General features: G+C 35.3%; 1 protein-coding gene across 5 annotated transcripts in view; it reads left to right on the top strand.

Moving 5' to 3' along the window:
• Positions 1 to 17,260, top strand: part of il1rapl2 (interleukin 1 receptor accessory protein-like 2) — a 122,105-nt gene that overhangs the window by 1,049 nt on the left and 103,796 nt on the right. For 3 of the 5 annotated variants that reach the window (XM_077733242.1, XM_077733243.1, XM_077733241.1), the window contains exon 1: positions 4,293 to 4,478. The exons of the other annotated variants lie outside the window; for them this stretch is intronic. In XM_077733242.1, coding sequence (XP_077589368.1) covers positions 4,440 to 4,478 — 39 coding nt within the window. In that variant the 5' untranslated portion in view covers positions 4,293 to 4,439. Of the gene's footprint in view, positions 1 to 4,292; positions 4,479 to 17,260 lie in introns of those variants that run through there. 5 annotated transcript variants of the gene reach the window in all.

Below are 17,260 nucleotides of genomic sequence, written 5' to 3'. Positions count from 1 at the left end.
CTGCACACCCACTCCTCCTGAAAGTCATGCAAGTATACTTGTGTTCCTCTTAAATCCCTGCATTAAGTGTCCTGCACTTGCTGAAAGGTAAAGGTCACAATTTAAGCCAAATATTTGCAGTTTAAGAACAACTCATGCTATTTTATGGTGTAGCTGACAGTGTCAAATACATATTGTAATATATAAAGTTAATGCATTTTGCGTGGTCACCAATTTGGCTACTGCAGTGCATCATTAGGTTCTTCCTAATATCGGGCCTTTACGAACTATGTAGAAATCAATGGACGTGCTAAACTAAAAATAACATTTTAAACGGATATTGATGTACTCTTGTTATAGGAGCGTTTGGAATGTACACGTATTGGCTTCAGAATATAGGGATTAGAAGTATATTTTTAGGCTCTTCTCCATTCAGTCACGCAGCAAAAGAGGACAAAACATCTTTTAGGGGATTTCTCTGTATAATTTTGTCATTTGTTCAAGTCGTCCAAATACAGACACTGTTTGTCTGAGTGCTCTATAGCCCAGCAGGTGTTTTCCCTTTCCGTCCTCCCCACCACCATCTTCTTCTTCTTCTGAGCATTAGAGGGAGGGTCGGTTCTGAAAATAAAGTGTGTGTTGGTCATGCAATGCTATACATGTTTTTAGGAGGAATGTGTTGTTTTAAGATGTTCTATTTATCACGTAATCTTTCATTCTGTCTGTCAATCTCGCTATCCGTCTATCATTTATCTATCTATCTGTCTATCTATCCATCGATCATTTTTATACTGTACGTTTTGAACCTTTGCTGCAGGAAAGTGAAGTCAAATTTGAAATTTAAATCACTTCTGGTATATAAAACTTAATGATAATTGCTTATTTTAGAATAGTTATGATTAAAGTTTGGTAGGAACAGCAGGAAACGACATTATGGATGAAAGACGTACGGATTATAGAAAACTAAAAAACAATCAGAAACAAAGTGAATGTTGTAGATAGTGAATTGTGCTATAGTGGAGAGGTAAGAGTACAAAATGTATGAAACCAATTGATGCTGGAAGATGTATTTGAAGACTGCCTGGGAGATCCGAATAGTGACCTCAACAAGACGGAGGTGGGCAGTACAGCGGCCTAAAGGGTCAAAAAGGCTAAATACTGGATAAATGGTGGACCCAGACAACGTTGTAGGTCACAAATAGTTGTCTTGGGCACAGCATGATTTGACGGAAGTAACTAAAGTCAATGGTTGGAGCTTGATGCTGTGTTCTTCGGACATGCCCCACAGGTTGTTTTCTTACTTCAACTTCAATCCTCACCCTCACTGGGGGTTAAATTCGAGAACTGGAGATCATATTTTGGCAAGATAAAAGAAAAATCCTACATTTCCTATATAGCTATCAGTCAGTGTCTTTATTTTGATGAAAACATACTATATTTTTCAAAATAAAACTGAAATATAATACAATCAAATAAAAATATATAATTAAGTGATACTACAATTGGCTCTCTTAGCTTCACACCATTGCAATATTTAAAAATCCTTCTTAGTCGCTGACTCTTTGCTATTTTGTGATAATTATTTTTCCACATAGTCTATTACAGCAGAGTATTCAGCACTTGCCAGAAGGAAAGCGTTTCAAAGGCACAGAGAATTGGGGATCATTTCACACTCCCTATTACCATATACATTAAGCTTTAAAATATATACATTTAGTTGCCACTTGGTAGCTTTTGTCTAATGCGATGGTCCTGAACATAGCCCCCCAGGTAAATGTAAATCAGTGTGTGTACCCAAGATATAATTTAACCTGCCTCAGTTCATTCTATCAGCATTTGTTTAAATAAATGCCCTTCAGTATTTTTGTGTGATGCTTTGCAAAATTTGCAAATACAATTAAAAATCAAATAAAAATGATAACCTGTAATTATTTAAAATATGAGGAGTTTCAATGTCATAGCATTCCAAAAATAGCACCATGGAGAGCGCTTGATTCATTCAAATAACAGACCCTAATTTTAAAAATTCATGGAAAATAAGCCAATTTTTTTCTCATTGTCGAGTATTCTGTTGAATATACATATCATTCTAATCTAGTATTTAACTTTGGCACAATACTCCAGTTCATTGTAATTAAAATTTGTGAACATACAGTACTCGATTGCTGTAATGCTGCTACTGTTGCAACAACAATAAAAAAGCCAGAAGTTCTGAACCACTTCTAAATCTGTTCCTGCAACCAATGATAATAACATTCTTAGGAAGTGTTATGGCGCCTGTAGGTCAATTCACAGTGTTGTGGAGGACAAGCTGAGTTCAGAATGAAGCCCTGCAGCTGATAAGGACTTGGTGATTCAGTATATTCTCTGTCAGAAGGGTGGCCGTCTGCTGACAAAGGGTTTGGATGAGGATCCTTCACTTGAAGGTTGATTATTCTGAAGAGCTGATTCATTGCTAATGATATTTTTATTTGCCTTTCATCATTGCTAGTGATGATAAGATATACTTTTGGTTGTGTTGCAGTACTACAGACAATATAGCTGTATATATAGGCACCATTAACAGAGGGTGTCGTTTAATGCTGTCCAGATTCAATGCTTTTTCTTAATCATGGTATTCAGACAGTAGTAGAAACCTTAGGCGTTTTTTTTTTTAGCCGTTTTAGCGGTCACAGTGTTTAGATTGCAACTATCAACTGTCCTTGTATTAGCGATTTTGGTCACATGCCTCCTTTTTGTGCCCAAATGGGATTGGGTATCTGACTTAGAGGACTTTTTTTTCTGTAGGTTAGAGAAGTTTCTAAAACCTTGGCAACAGAGCGGAAAACACTAAAGGATTTTATCTTGCTGGTGGCTATTTCAATGTCCATTCTTAAGATGGAAAGTGTACTCATCTACGCACAGTGAAAGCCATTTGTCTGTAGACAGTCTAAATCAATGGAGATAAGGAACCTCATTGTGCTACCAGGGCACTTGTAAATAGGTTATTTTGTCAAAATTAAACAATATACTGTAAAAAAAATCTCCAAATTTTACATTTTCTACAATTTTTGACCCATTCACACATTAATAATAATACAAAATAACCACAAAATCAAGTTATTTGCTATTTTTTGGCAAAGAAATCTCAATTTAATAATCTCAGATTCATTCTTCTCTCTTAGTTTAAATGAATTGGTCCTCCATCCCCAAAAAATGAGTTACAGGAGATTTAAAACAAGTCAAAACTCTCTGTAGGATGCTGTAAAATGTTTTCATCAATGGCTATTCTATCTCATTTTAGTTGTTATCAGTTGTCAGTTGTTGTTTTTTTTTCGCTCAATCCATAAATGAAATTGGTAGTAGTTTGTATATGAAATACAAACATATGCACTCTTCTTTTTTTAACTCCTCGTTCTCTCCTATTCATCACTGTGGCTCTCTAGTACACCCCTCAGCAAATCTACCAGTGTCTGTAGCCTCTGCTTTGTTGAAGTAACATTTTCTGACAGGCTCGTCCCTATGGATTGTGATCAAATAGAGTAATAGTGTACACAGCAACAACAGCGTAGTTCAAGCTTGCTAAAACAGCAGCCGTAATATGGCAAAGATCAGCGTCTTGCCAAAACGATTTGACATATTTTTACACTCATTCGACTACATTACGCTGACATAAAAAGCATGTAAGTAGCTTTAAAGTACATGAGCAGTTGAGTTTGTTTTTGGAAAACAGCCTTGTTTATGACTACTTTAACAGTTTCAATTGCATGGTATTTCTTGGGAATTCGGGTTTATATTAAGATTGGATTTTGTAATTATTTAGTTTAAATATTTTTATATAAAAATACTGATTCTTTTAGTTAATTATTTGAAACAAATAAGGAAAATAAAACCATCTAAAATTGTGTAAGTGTGTGCAAAGTGATCTAGTGGTAAAGTTGAGAATTGCAAAACAAATGTATTATTATATTATAAATATTATACATAAATTTATTTATTATTTACATTTTTTTGTGAACCATATTCAATTACATCCTGATCATTTGGTAAAATTAAATGATTAAATTATTTTGGCAGAACAACACCCATGTACAGGTTCAAATTTGTTATAAAATACAACATTGCTTCTTAAATTTGCATTAGATTTTCACTTTAATTAAACAAACATAAAGCAGACTCCACATGCATAAAATAAAAGCAGTTAAAATAGAGCAGGATCAATATGTTTTGTCCAATTGCCCTTCCTGGTTCCCTTTCTCCCACCCCTGGATTCTCCTTCTCATCTATTGGTTACCTGGGAACACCGGGTGTGACTCATTACAATCAGTGCCAGTGCCTGGTCATTGTAACAATGGACTTCTCACTAGGAAACACATGTTTTACCAGCAACTTAAACTGAATACAAAGAGTAAAATGTTGGATTTTATTCTCTTTAAAAAGGAAAATGCCACTCACAATCAGGATTGAAAACAAAGAGGAAAATGCACTGCATGGAAACCAACCTCTCAAGCTGGAAAAGGGTTCGTTTTCTTGATATCTACTATAATTTATTTGAAGCATTAATTTGTGAAATGTATGGCTGTTCTGAAACATTGCATACTTCCATACTGCATTTGTACGGGAAATGAAAACCTTAACTTTTGTTACATAAATATTAGAACTCATAATTTCTGTCTTGTGCTCGTATTGCAATCAAAATGTACACCTGAGGCTCCTTGACTCCTTGGATGACTTGATTAACAGTATTTATGACAGATTTAAAGTTAACACAGACTAAATGTATAAAATCTCATATAATCAATATTTCAAAATAACAAACACTGCCAAAAATTACCATAAATATGGGTAAATAGTAAACAAATGTTTGATAGTCATTGAATTAAAGGTAAACTAAGTTGCCTTAAAATTGTTGTTTAGAGTTCTGACACTGTTGTAGTCATTTGAAGGATTTAGTACTTTTAGAAGTTTTGTTTGTGAAATAAAAAAGTAACATGTAACTTCTTATAGATTGTAAATATTAAGTGCAGTAGATCTTGAACACAGTAGAGCTCAGCCATCATCACAATTATGATTCCACAAAATTAATGTATATTACGTTTTTGCATTATCATTTTATTTAAGTCTACCTTTCCCTAGAAATTCTGCTCAATGATAACAATTGGTTAATAATTGCAGATGGACAGAATGAATCCAATAGGGAAATTGTAGCTTTGTCATGCAACGATATTTGTGTGTGTGTGTTCCGGTCTTTAATTCCACAGATGGGCAGCGTTGATGATATTTCGCTTGATTTTAATTAAGTCGAGTCACTGTTGCCTCCAAACTACTATTATTAAATGGCTGTGCAAATCAATGTGGCATTAAAGCTGCAACTATAATTATATTCAATGTGTTTTTCTATTTTTCATTGTATATTCAATATAGTACTGCAAAACACATTCGTATCTTGACAACCAAAAATTACTGACTGGAATGATTATATAAAGTATTATCTAAAGAGTTCAGTACTACTATTTACATTCAATAAATAGTTTTGATCATTTACATAACATCCATCATAGTCTTACTATGCACAGTAAGTTTAATCTAAATTGAAGGCTTTTCCTCCAATTATACTTAAGCTGCTTTATGATAAAGAGACATCAATTTCAGCTCATTGTGTCCTTTTTTTGTGTTTAGAGAGCTGTAAAAATGACCTTTTTTGCCATTGGAGAAAACATAGTACCCCAGAAAATTGAAACCGTTTGGATGAGTGCCTGTGAAAGTCAGAAACAATGGTGGTCTCTTCTATCTCCATGCATTCTACTTCTTTCTCCTCATTTCTTTCTTCTCCTTCTACGTTTCCCCCCCATTCATCTTTGTCAGCTAGTGTTCATAGTAGCTGTGGCTTTATTAATGTAGAGGGGAGGTGAAAGAGAACGGACTTGCAGGTTCCACCGGAATAAGTACTAAAGGGATTCATGCGGTTTCCATTGAAGAAGGAAAAATAATGCCATTTGTAAATGTCACATTGTGATATACACTTGTGGTAAGAAGAGCGAGAAATTTTGGGGGAAACAGGTTGAACTCAACTGTGTAGTGTTGTTGCTGCAGCTGGAACATTATCATGCAGAACAACACCTCCATTTTGGCCAGCTTGTTCACAGCGACATGGGCTCTGCAACTGCCTGAATGAGCCGAGAAGATCGTGTCTTTTCCTGCCAGAAGGTGTTTCCATTTTATGTTTTGCCGGACTAAATGTCTCGGATCAGTGAGCGACATACTGTGTGTCCATGACCATGAATTGGGACTTTGGTTACATCCAAAAAGTCCAACTTTATGTTTCTGTTATACTTTCTCAAAGTCGAAAAATATTCAGACCGTGACTATAGTTGAAAAAAGTTTCTGACTAATACTCACAAGCATTTTTTAAAATTATTATTATTTTTTAAACTCTGACAGCATTATGGAGGTCATTCTAGGGGTGCCCGAGTCACTTTGATTGCTATTTTCAATGGAAAAACAGCTTTGTAAATTGTGCAGTGCTGTTTAGGCTCTAGTAACTATTAATTTGACTTTATTAAAAGCCTGTTTAAGCTTTTTTTCACCCACTTTTATTATTCCAATTGTAGTTTTTATTCTTGGTCGTTGGTAAAGACCCTCCCACAATGTAACTGGGACTTCTATATAATTTCTCTCTCTCTCTCTCTTTTTATTGTGACCTATTCTCAGGTGAAAATTATAAATTAATTCTATCATTTTCTGTACCGCTTAACCTCACCGGGGGGAACTGGAGCCTGTCCAAGCTAACTATGGGCAGCAGGCGTGGAACACGTTGAATTGGTAGCCAGCCAATTGCAGGGCAGGAGGGAGATGGACAACCAATAAGCTCACATTTAAGGACAATATCTTACTATGCATGTTTTTTTATGTTCTGGGAGGAAACAACAGTACCTGAAGAAAACCCACACAGGCATTCTTCTAAATTATAGTTTGAGAAATACAGTAATGATCCTATACTTTAATGTTAAAGTTACCACTGTTCTTTAGAGTGTTACATACTGTTACATTTGCATGTCAGTGATGCAATGATGAATTTAGATAAATTTTTTTGTTATTTTGGAATTGATTGTGAGTTGAGGTTGACCTTCCACATGAAAAAAAGGTGCTGGCGTCCTCTCCTTTTGAGTATAACATAGATTAAACAAAGGCAAAAGAGAATTCCAAAGGCGATTTCTGGGAACACAGCTCAAACTTGTTTATGGAAATGTGTCATCAAATCTAAACAGCAGCTACATGGTTTTTACAAGCAAACACAGTGAGGTAATCCCACCTCTCTCCTTCTCTCTCCAAAGACATATTTCTGGGAATATCACCCATGGAGAAATGAGGCCGCTTGTAATTAAGTTCTACATGTGCAAATCTATTTGTGAAGCATTGCTTATGAGATCTTCTGTATAATCACATAGACCCAAAAGGGAGACTGCTTACTTAGCATTTAAATAGGTTCCTTTTCTGGACAAATGTGTTTGTGTGTGTATGTGTGAATCACAAATATTGCAGTTTCTTAAGTATGCTCTCTGTGAGTAATAAAAGGATATTTTTCCACGTGCATAAGTGGACTTGTTTGCATGTATTGTGTTTGTTTGTATATGCATATGTGAGCAATAAATCTTGCCTTCATATTATCTCTGGGGGCTCCCAGTGGACTATTGCACTGTCAATAGAGCAGGTTTCCAAATGGGTGAAGAGGGAATATTAAGGAGAATTAAATGTGTGTGTGTGCATGTGTTAGTGATAATGTCTAAATATTGGTTTCACTATGCCACTTTCAGGGATAAATTCTCATTAGTTTAATATCTGTCGCGCCCCCCCAAAAAAATTGCCAGGTTGGTTATTGTGTATGTTTACAGGCGAGATCTCGATGGGCCCGCTGGGAAACAGACAGCTTCACGCAGGCAATATTATTGAGATGAAATGTAATATTAGTATGTGGCCTGGCCTTATTGCATTTAGAATCCACTTAGGGATTTGTTTGTATCCGCTCAACTATTCAATTCTCTTTTGTCAACATTTATTTAACTCAATATAAGCACTAAATGGATGGTCGGGTTCTCTCTTGAGAAGTTGTGAGGAGACATTATCAAAAGTGTAGTATTTTTTTATAGGATCATATTGTTGCACTCTGATTACACAGTGTTTGCAGTGTTATGTGAAAAAGTACAAGTGTAATGACATACCAAGGCTCCAGCACCCCTCTGCGATCCTAATGAGGATAAAGCTGTTCAGAAAATGCGATGAATTGAGACTTAACATGATAATTATCAATTAGACGGCATAGATAAATAAACACATTAGACTTTTACCTTTTTAATGTTTCATATTAAGGTCTTAGCTGAAGCTAATTAAACAACTTTCTGATTCATAGAATTAGTTTAAACATGATTTCTAATCCGGATACATTACCATATGCCAAACATAGTGCCTTATTGTAATTCCTTTTGAAACTGGATATTTTTTACAGATTAAACAACTCTTTTTAGCATGTATTTCTCATTATTACATCACCTAATAACTTATCCATCTCCATCTACATTTGTTCTTGGTTCCACAGTTTAGAAACCCAAAGAAAAGCAGACGATCGCAATGAGAGAAGGGAAATGTTCATACTTCATTTGCTGCATTTTAAATAAGTAACAAAGTGATCAACACAATTCTAGGGAATCCCTATTTCCCTTACTTGATTCATTATGTATTACTACCCAAAATGATGTTTCCATCTTGTATTACAGCCCAAAATGAAAACAAGAAAAGCAGTACGTACTGTTTACATCCGTTGCATCCACTTTCATCATCGTTGTTGTTGTTGTTGTGCAAAGAAAATGACACATTAGTGTGTAAGAGTCAAAGTCATGCAATGAGACAGAGATCTTTAAAAAAATACCATAGCTCTGTTGTTGTATTATCTGAGACTGCGTTCAGAGCAAAGTACCAATGAAGTAGATATAAAAATACATGCACGTAATTTAAAAATGTGGTGATGCATTTATTTTTACCATCTGGGAAGGGGTCAAAGGTTATTGCACGACTACACCAATTAAAATGGAATTTTGCAGGCAATGGTGTTTTTACCTCAATATGCCCTTTAGCAACAATTTAGTTCACAAAAGTCCACTAGTAAATTTTTACGGTATTTTTAAATATATTTGTGGCTAGTCATTTGTCCTTGCATTTTTACTAATCACAAATTTTGTGCTAAATGGAATTTAAAGTATAAAGGCCCCATATTATGTGTGAGAGTACTGAATTTGACAGTTAGTGTTTAGTCAAATCTCAGTCATTTTCTTTGGAAGAAAAAACATCTTTACTGCTGAATTGACACAAATCTGCTTATTAAAAGATCTTACATGCCTTTAAATTTTCAGCACTGGCTAGAATAACTCGGCAATAGTTTTGGTTAATTCATATACTACTGAATACATTATATGGTCAGTAAGTGGTTGCAATAATGTGCAAAATAACTGTAGTAGTTCAAGCAAATGAATTCATACAAGGCAACAACACTTTTATTGTTTCTTTGAATTTTTTTAGTTGTATATATATTTTTTGAATAAATCGGATGGTTTATTAGGAAGATGCTTTAGCTCTGCAGGTGGTAAAGCTTCATGTGAAGAAGCATGTGAAAGCATGTGTCCCACATTGGGACATGCCGGCCCTTTTACCATAAACACTTGGTAATACTGACTGTGTGTGTCAAGGAGAAATATATTAACACCCGCAAAACACATTCACAACGTTTTCAATGCCAAATGGGTCATTACACCAACAAACCATGTGTGTATTTTCTGAGGTGTTCTTTGTCTTTCAGCAGACTGTGTGTGGTTATTTGTTATGCATTTGGATGTTTAATTGATGAGCACATATGGTATTTCAATATGGGGCTGTCATGGCTGTAATGTCTCTATCCTGAGACTTGAGCAAGACTCATTTTTGTTTGTGTGTAAATTTTTTGGTGTTAAGACAACATACTAAAATAATAACAAACCTGTAAACAACACACTTGGAATATTTTGCAATGAATCTAGGTGTAGTATAAACATAAAATGACCTCTAAAGAACAAATCAAGGTATTTGACAGAAATTGTTCAAACTAGGTTGGACACTGTTGACTGTAACAAAGGCCTCCAGAAGACATTTTACAAGTGGGCACTAACCCTAATCTTGCATGCACACAGTATTGTATACAGACATTATTATGGTCTGAAAGGCTTTGTGCTGAATGTGATGTTATTAGAAGTGGCGTAATGGTGCCATATTGTGTCACTTCTCAGCCACACACACACACTGAGACTTTCACATTAAGATGGATTCAAATCACAGACCTTACACTAACACATTCCCACAGAGTAAAGTTACTAAATCACATGTGATGGGTGAGGTATTTGCGCAATGCACTGAGACAGTTTGGATTTTTGGATCATTCTTTGTCTCGAGTGATAATAGAAACAAACAAACCAACACATATGCATTATGTCATTTTTTCCTTTAGCTTTCTATTATCTTGCCATTCTTCCACACTCATTTTACCTTGCACAAAATAGCCTAAAGAAAATCCATTATTTCTTCAGTTTACTTGGCCTCTTTGAAAAGTGCAGTTGATGGAAATGAATGAGAATTGAACAACCTACTGAAAATAGTAGTTAGAAATCTTAAAGATTTCCTGTACTGTACAGAAGTATAAGAACATGCCCCTACTGAAAGAAAACAGGTATTTTTTTCCCCCAATTTATTTACATACACACAGTAATATTTAAATTGAAACAAACAAGTTGTTGGCTACATGTCGACATCTTTACAAACTGAAACAATAGCTCTTGTATTTGCAAAATATTCATTTATCAAACTGCATTTATCCAGTTTAGTGTGAGCTCATTTCATAACCTCTTAATGCAGGCTAATACTTTATAGTCTTGCAGTGAATGTTTATTTGTTCAAAAGGCAACAACAGTTTTTCTTCCTTTTCGTTGCTAGGACAACACGTCTGCACCCTTTCGGGGTTGTGCATACTTTCCAACTATTGTATCTAAAAAGTTGCAAGTATTATATGCAAGTAGTATTTGGGTTTTAATACCCAAGACGCAATGTCCTTGCCCATTTCTTGAAAGTAATTGACAATACTACACCGAGGTCATCGCACGTCTAATTATCAAAGGAAAATATTGTGTCTCAACCTGGATCCAAGTGCAGTAAACGCAGTGAGCTGCATCTCTAATGAGACAGGTAAATAAATCCCTAATCCACAGTAACGCCTCTAATGCGCCAATTTGTGGGCCATGCAGTGTGAAAGTAGACTGAGTGCATCAAAAAGTGCTCCTCTGTGTATGTTATTGCAAGCATCTCACACCCTAGTCCCTTTTATGCACTCAAGGAAACACTTAAGGACACACAAACTATTACTGGAACAAACAAGATTGGGCGTGACCAATGTGGATTCAGTGTATGTATGCATGCAGTTTTACAGGTGTTTGTGTATGAAGTGTATAGAGTTATGATGTCTTGTAGGGCCGTTGGGGGTCTAATCAGCCTATTATGCACATTTTAATGTGGGAGGAAACCGGAATACCCGGATGAAACCCATGCAAACTCCACACAGGTGGATTTGAACCTAGGATCCCAGAGCTGTGAGGCCGATGCGCAAACCAATCCAATAGTATTAAATGCAATCCTTTATAGTTGTCCTGAGTTCTGGCCACCCACTATTTGTATGTATGGTATTTATTTTGGACTTTATTCCCCTTAAAAAAAAGAATAAAGCTGGCATAATTAAATGAAGGAAATCCAGATGGCCCACAAACACAATTCAACCAAATGTGAAATCCCGCATTCATTCTTTTTTTGGCTTTATATCCAATAAAAACATACCCGAATGCCAAGCAAATCTCCATTGATCTCTTCATACAATTGACCTCATCATATTTCTCATTGGAGGCCTGCATATTGACATGACCTTAGGGTCAAATGACTGATAATGTTTGAGTTTGATGTATTTAATAAGGGGCAGCACATATAAAATGAACATTCATATTGATGTTAATGAATATATATATATATGTTTGTGCGTATATGTGTTTGTGTATATACATGATGCAATTTCGAGGATATTAACCTGAACTAAAGCAATGATTGAATTAAAAAAATACCACCACAAATTAGGTCGCATGTTTGTGGTGTTGCATGCTAAGCATAAATATTGTAATGAAGAGAACCAATGAAAATACTTGTTTGGAAACGCTTCATAGCACATTTTTGTTTGTTCCTACATAAACAGCTTCAACTCAGCAGTTTGCTGTTTGCGTGGTTCTCTGCTGTGATTTGCTCTCTACCAGGCACTGGAAAAAGGTCTTGAATAAATATTGCATGAACAAGCTTTGGGTATAACCGTTCCAACTGTGGAAGTCAATTCGAAATTTCAATGGAGCACATTGGTACAAACTTTAATTTTTAAGATTATACATGACGGGGAATAACTGGGTGTTTAAGGATTCACATTAAGTAATTCAATATGGTGGTACCACTACATATGACATTTTCAGGTTATGAATAACTTTTTAATGGAAATTACTGTTCCTCTATAGAAATAGTAATAGTAAGAATAGAAAAATTCCAATATATACAGATTAGTTTCTGTTATTTATTCAAGAATATCAATAGTCTGAAGTCAGTTGGGATCAGCACCCCCTGTGACGCTAGTGAGGATAAAGCGGTTCAGAAAATGAGATGAGATGCTTAGTAAACTAATGTGATATTTGTTTGGATAAATAGGATAATGACAAGAACTTCCACCAGAATTTAATTTAAAACCTTTTATCTTTCCATTTCTGGGATTTTCGGCATAATGACCAAAATGACTTATGCACTACCATTGTTAGAAATTGCAGTGCAATGTCAAAATTGTTTTTTTTTTAAAATTTATTATCATTTTTTTGGTTCATAAGTCACTGTGTACACTTTTATTGGCACCACCCGTTAAAATGAACCAGGCTTGAGGAAAACACAATGCCCTAATAATTTTCCCTTGACTGTAAATGACAGACTTGAGGGTTTACTCTGTAGCCAGAGACAAGTGTATCTTGTTTCTTTTCTAAAAGGGCTCAACGGACACTGTAAATTATGTACTGAAGCCTTAGTTTTTACTGCTGCTTGTTTGGATGGCAGGCAGGTGGCTCAGTGCTGAGGAAAGTCTTGCCATGTGGTTAATCCTTTCTCTGTAGATCTATGCCAGGCAAGCAAACACCCAATCACTGCAGAGGAAAGATCAGTGTCATTAAAGTTAATATGTTCTGTAGAATTATACAAGAAACATTTATTTATACACATTTCAGATCATTTACATGGATAGAATGATTGACAGGAGGCTATTATTTGTGCAGACTTTCACACACAATTAAAATATGCAAAATAGTAATAGTAAAGCAGAAATTACTGTATTTTTTTTGACTAAGTCGTACCAGCCAACAGTTCACAATGAAGGTGAAAATAAAATATATAAGTCATACTAGAGTATATATTGGATTTTTGGAAGGTTATTTCTTTGTTTTGTTAGAATATATTGAAATTAAAATAAATACTATATTTTAGCTTTTTGAAATTCCTGTTATGAAAAGCATATTTAATTAAGGTCAGGGATTGAAAACAAAAAACCTTTTATGACTTACTCTAAATGTATTTTATGAATCAATTAAATAAGGGTATTTATCAATTCATTCAATGACACCAACTTTTGAAAGTGAAGATTAAGAAAGTTAAGTTTTGGGGCCTGTCTTTTACCAGTAAAAATTGGCTTAGATGTGTCAAATGGATGCTCTTTTTATAAAGACATGAGTGTGGTTTATGCAGATTTCAGCACCCTGACATGAGCTCTTTAAGTATAGAGTGAATTTTGATTCGTCAAAATTTGCATGGCGGGATGGAAAAAAAACGTGGATACCTTAATTATGAATCATGTTCATATAGTCAACATATTTGCATTTGTACACATTTGTGAAAGAGTTTATGTCGAAATGTAATGGTTTCCTTTCTACACACTCATGCAAATCTTTAACTTAGCATCCCCATTCTTTAAATTGCCACTTTGAAAGCTAGCTTTACCTCTCATCCTTTTTAACCCTCTTATATTTCTTATTACATGAAAGCAACTGGTGCTGTGATCACAAGCCATGCTATTAAATGTTGAATTAGTGAAGGTGCGAGGGTAAAGACTTCTCAAAGCCTCACAGCCTGACTTACCTGTTAAATGCTGCTGTTAGTGTGTAAAAGTGAGAAAATGCCAATCTGCTGAGAGCAATTAAATCATTTACTGAACAGGTGGTACTGCATTCATTAGCACCCACCTCATGCTGTGTATTACTCTGTGCATGCATCCATGAATGTGGCTCTGTTTGTCAGTGTCATGTTGCCTCGTATTCATACTGTGAAGGCCTTAAAGACCCTTCTGAAATCCCCGATGTACTTCATAAAATCACAAATGTAAATATTTAGTGATGTATTAGTATTTAGTGGTCATGTGAGACTTTTGTTACATTTTACTATTTATTTCTGATATTGCTGTTCAGTTAGTGTGTCAGCTAGTGATCCTTGTTGTCAAAAACAGCTTTTTTTGTGTGATTCTTCAAAATAGCTGTAATATTTGTGTGGTAATGCCTTGAATTGTGAGATCTTTGAATCATAAGCACTTGCAGTCTCCAGGGTACAGCATGTCATGTTGATGAGGAATGCCAGGGAGAGTTGTAAGACTCACTCAGTATACAGATAAACTATCTTGACAGTGACGGTCAAAAGGGCAGTTTTAGCAAGCGGTAGGTCGAATATTCAAGTTAGTTGGTTTAACAGAATATCATAACCACCTGCGGTCTTCTCAGTTACTGAGAGTATAATAGTAATCGCAATAAATTGGAGTTGAGATGTTGCTGTGTGGAAATACTAGTAGGTGTTGAGCTTTAAATTGGCGTAAAGTTTAGTGTGGTGCCAATCTCAGTATAGCCAAAGGTGCCCACTGTGGATTGGGGGATGATGTGTGAAATATGTTCTTAGCTTAAATTTGTTTTAAGGTGCCAAACTAAGACTTCAGGCATTGTTGGTATTCAGACAAATCTGGGTATTGGCCCTCCTTAAACTTTTATTTCCCTACAGAAAGGTATAGTAATCAGTTTTCATGTAAAATGTACTTGCTATTATGTCATATTTGTCATTGTTAAAATGGTAAATTAATTGGTGGTACCTTCTGCCCCATCTTGTAGTTAGAAATTTCTAAACAAATAAAGCTTGATCTTGATAGCTTGCTGTGTCACAGCATATGCCTAACCTACACACTGCAGTTGCTCCACAAGAGTCCTTTTCTGTATTAAATCAACATATCATTAAAAGAGGTGTGCATAATTGGACTGGTCTTAAAATAAGCACCGTGTCTTTTAAATTAGGGAATGCAGATGGGGATGGTCACAGCTTTTATGCCTTCTCGTGTTGCATTTTAATGTCCATTTTTATCAAGGAGAATATATTCCATTACTGCACCTGTTGAACATAAGTATCTTTACATAAAATAAAAAATGACAGTATAATTTGACAGTTTATTCAGTTTTTGGTTCACTTACATATAGAGGTCACTTTGTTCCACTGAAATACACTTGTAATCGTTTGTTCAGCACTTTGTGGAATTTGCCTATCCTCAGGCTTGGGTGGGTTTTCTCTGGGTACTCCAGTTTTTTTCCCACATTCCCAAAACACCCTATTAACAATGTTAAACAAATATCTCTGTGACAGATATCAAAGCTAATATTTATCATCTGAAACAGATAGATAAGTGCTAGATATGGTCATGTTAGGGAGGTATAATTGGTTGTGCAGTACATTGTTTCTTTCTTTTAGTTCCATTTTTTTGTGAGAATTGCCCTCCTGAAAACTTCTGCCCAAGAAAAGAAATCCCGAAAATGCAATGCAACTTTTTCCATTGTTTCAAATGAAACGATGAAGTGTAAAACAGTCACGGTGTCAAAAAGATTACACGAAAACGTTGAGTTCCAAAATGATGTTGTGCACACGAGTACACTAAAGCATGTGTCAAGAGAGCAAAAGGAAAGTACTTAGTTAGATATTAGATGGCGCTCAGCCTCAGTCTAATACACAATTTATATCCATCCTAAATGGAGTACAGTGCCAGACTTCAATCCATATTCAAACTAATTACACATCCTGATGAGAAGATTAAAAGGACAGATATCCTATTTTTCTTAATGATGACAACGCAACTTATGCTTCCATGTAAAACACAGACTGCCTCTGTAACTAAAACAGCATGACTCATGCAGTTTGGGAGAGAAGAGATAGTGTGACAGAAAAGAGCTCCAGGCTGTCTTTAATATTGGATGTGTGGCTGATGCACCCTAATGGCTTAGCATTGGTCTATTTGAGACAAGAATAGCTTGCTATCTGGGTTTATGTGTGTGTGTTTTTTCACACAAGTTTACTAAAGTGACTCAAAAGCAAACTAGTTATAATAAAGCTATACATTGTAAATAACAATTTCCACAGTTAAAACACTTGAAGCATTATGTGACAATGTTTACATTACACTACATAAATCTTGTATGACGGCTAAGAAAAAAAATTACAAAAATATTGGGTATACTTGCCAATATATCCCAAAAATACCTATTAAATTTAATTTGAATCCCTCCACAAATAATGGCGGAATAGTAATTTCAGTAAGTGTTCTTAACGAGAAGATAGTGAACAAAGTGACCTATTGAGTCTGCCCCTGGGTGTCTTTAAAATAAAGAACTACATCTACTTAGTTAACATATATAGTACTGCATCTGCTTTAACTGCATTTTCTCCTTTTGTGATTCTTATCATACCACCAATTATTCATAAGCTATAAAGATGTAAACTCCAGGATCAAAAAGACATGAACATAACTGCGTTTACTACATCTGCTTGCAATTCTTGAAACATCACATCATTTACCATCAGACGAGCACATAGTATTATAAAAAGGCAAAAAGAGCCGAGGGATGATAACACACTTCAACTAAAATAAAAGAAAAAATACACACAGTAACACAAAAACAAGCACAAAGCAAAGGTCAGTATTTATAAGTGGATGTATTCTGTGACACAATGCATAGTGTGCCTTAGATCATCCACGTTGACCCCGCTTGGATCTCCCCATGCTCGACTGTTGGCACATTATTATCACAGACTGACAGACCTAAAGCAAGGCCACAGAGAGGATGAAAGATGGGAGGATGTGAGCAATGCTCTAATA

Source organism: Stigmatopora nigra, chromosome 14 (genome assembly GCF_051989575.1).
Source record: "Stigmatopora nigra isolate UIUO_SnigA chromosome 14, RoL_Snig_1.1, whole genome shotgun sequence".
In the NCBI taxonomy this organism is placed as follows: Eukaryota; Metazoa; Chordata; class Actinopteri; order Syngnathiformes; family Syngnathidae; genus Stigmatopora; species Stigmatopora nigra.
Note: the sequence above shows the minus strand (reverse complement) of the source record. Positions and strands in the feature narration are given on the sequence as shown.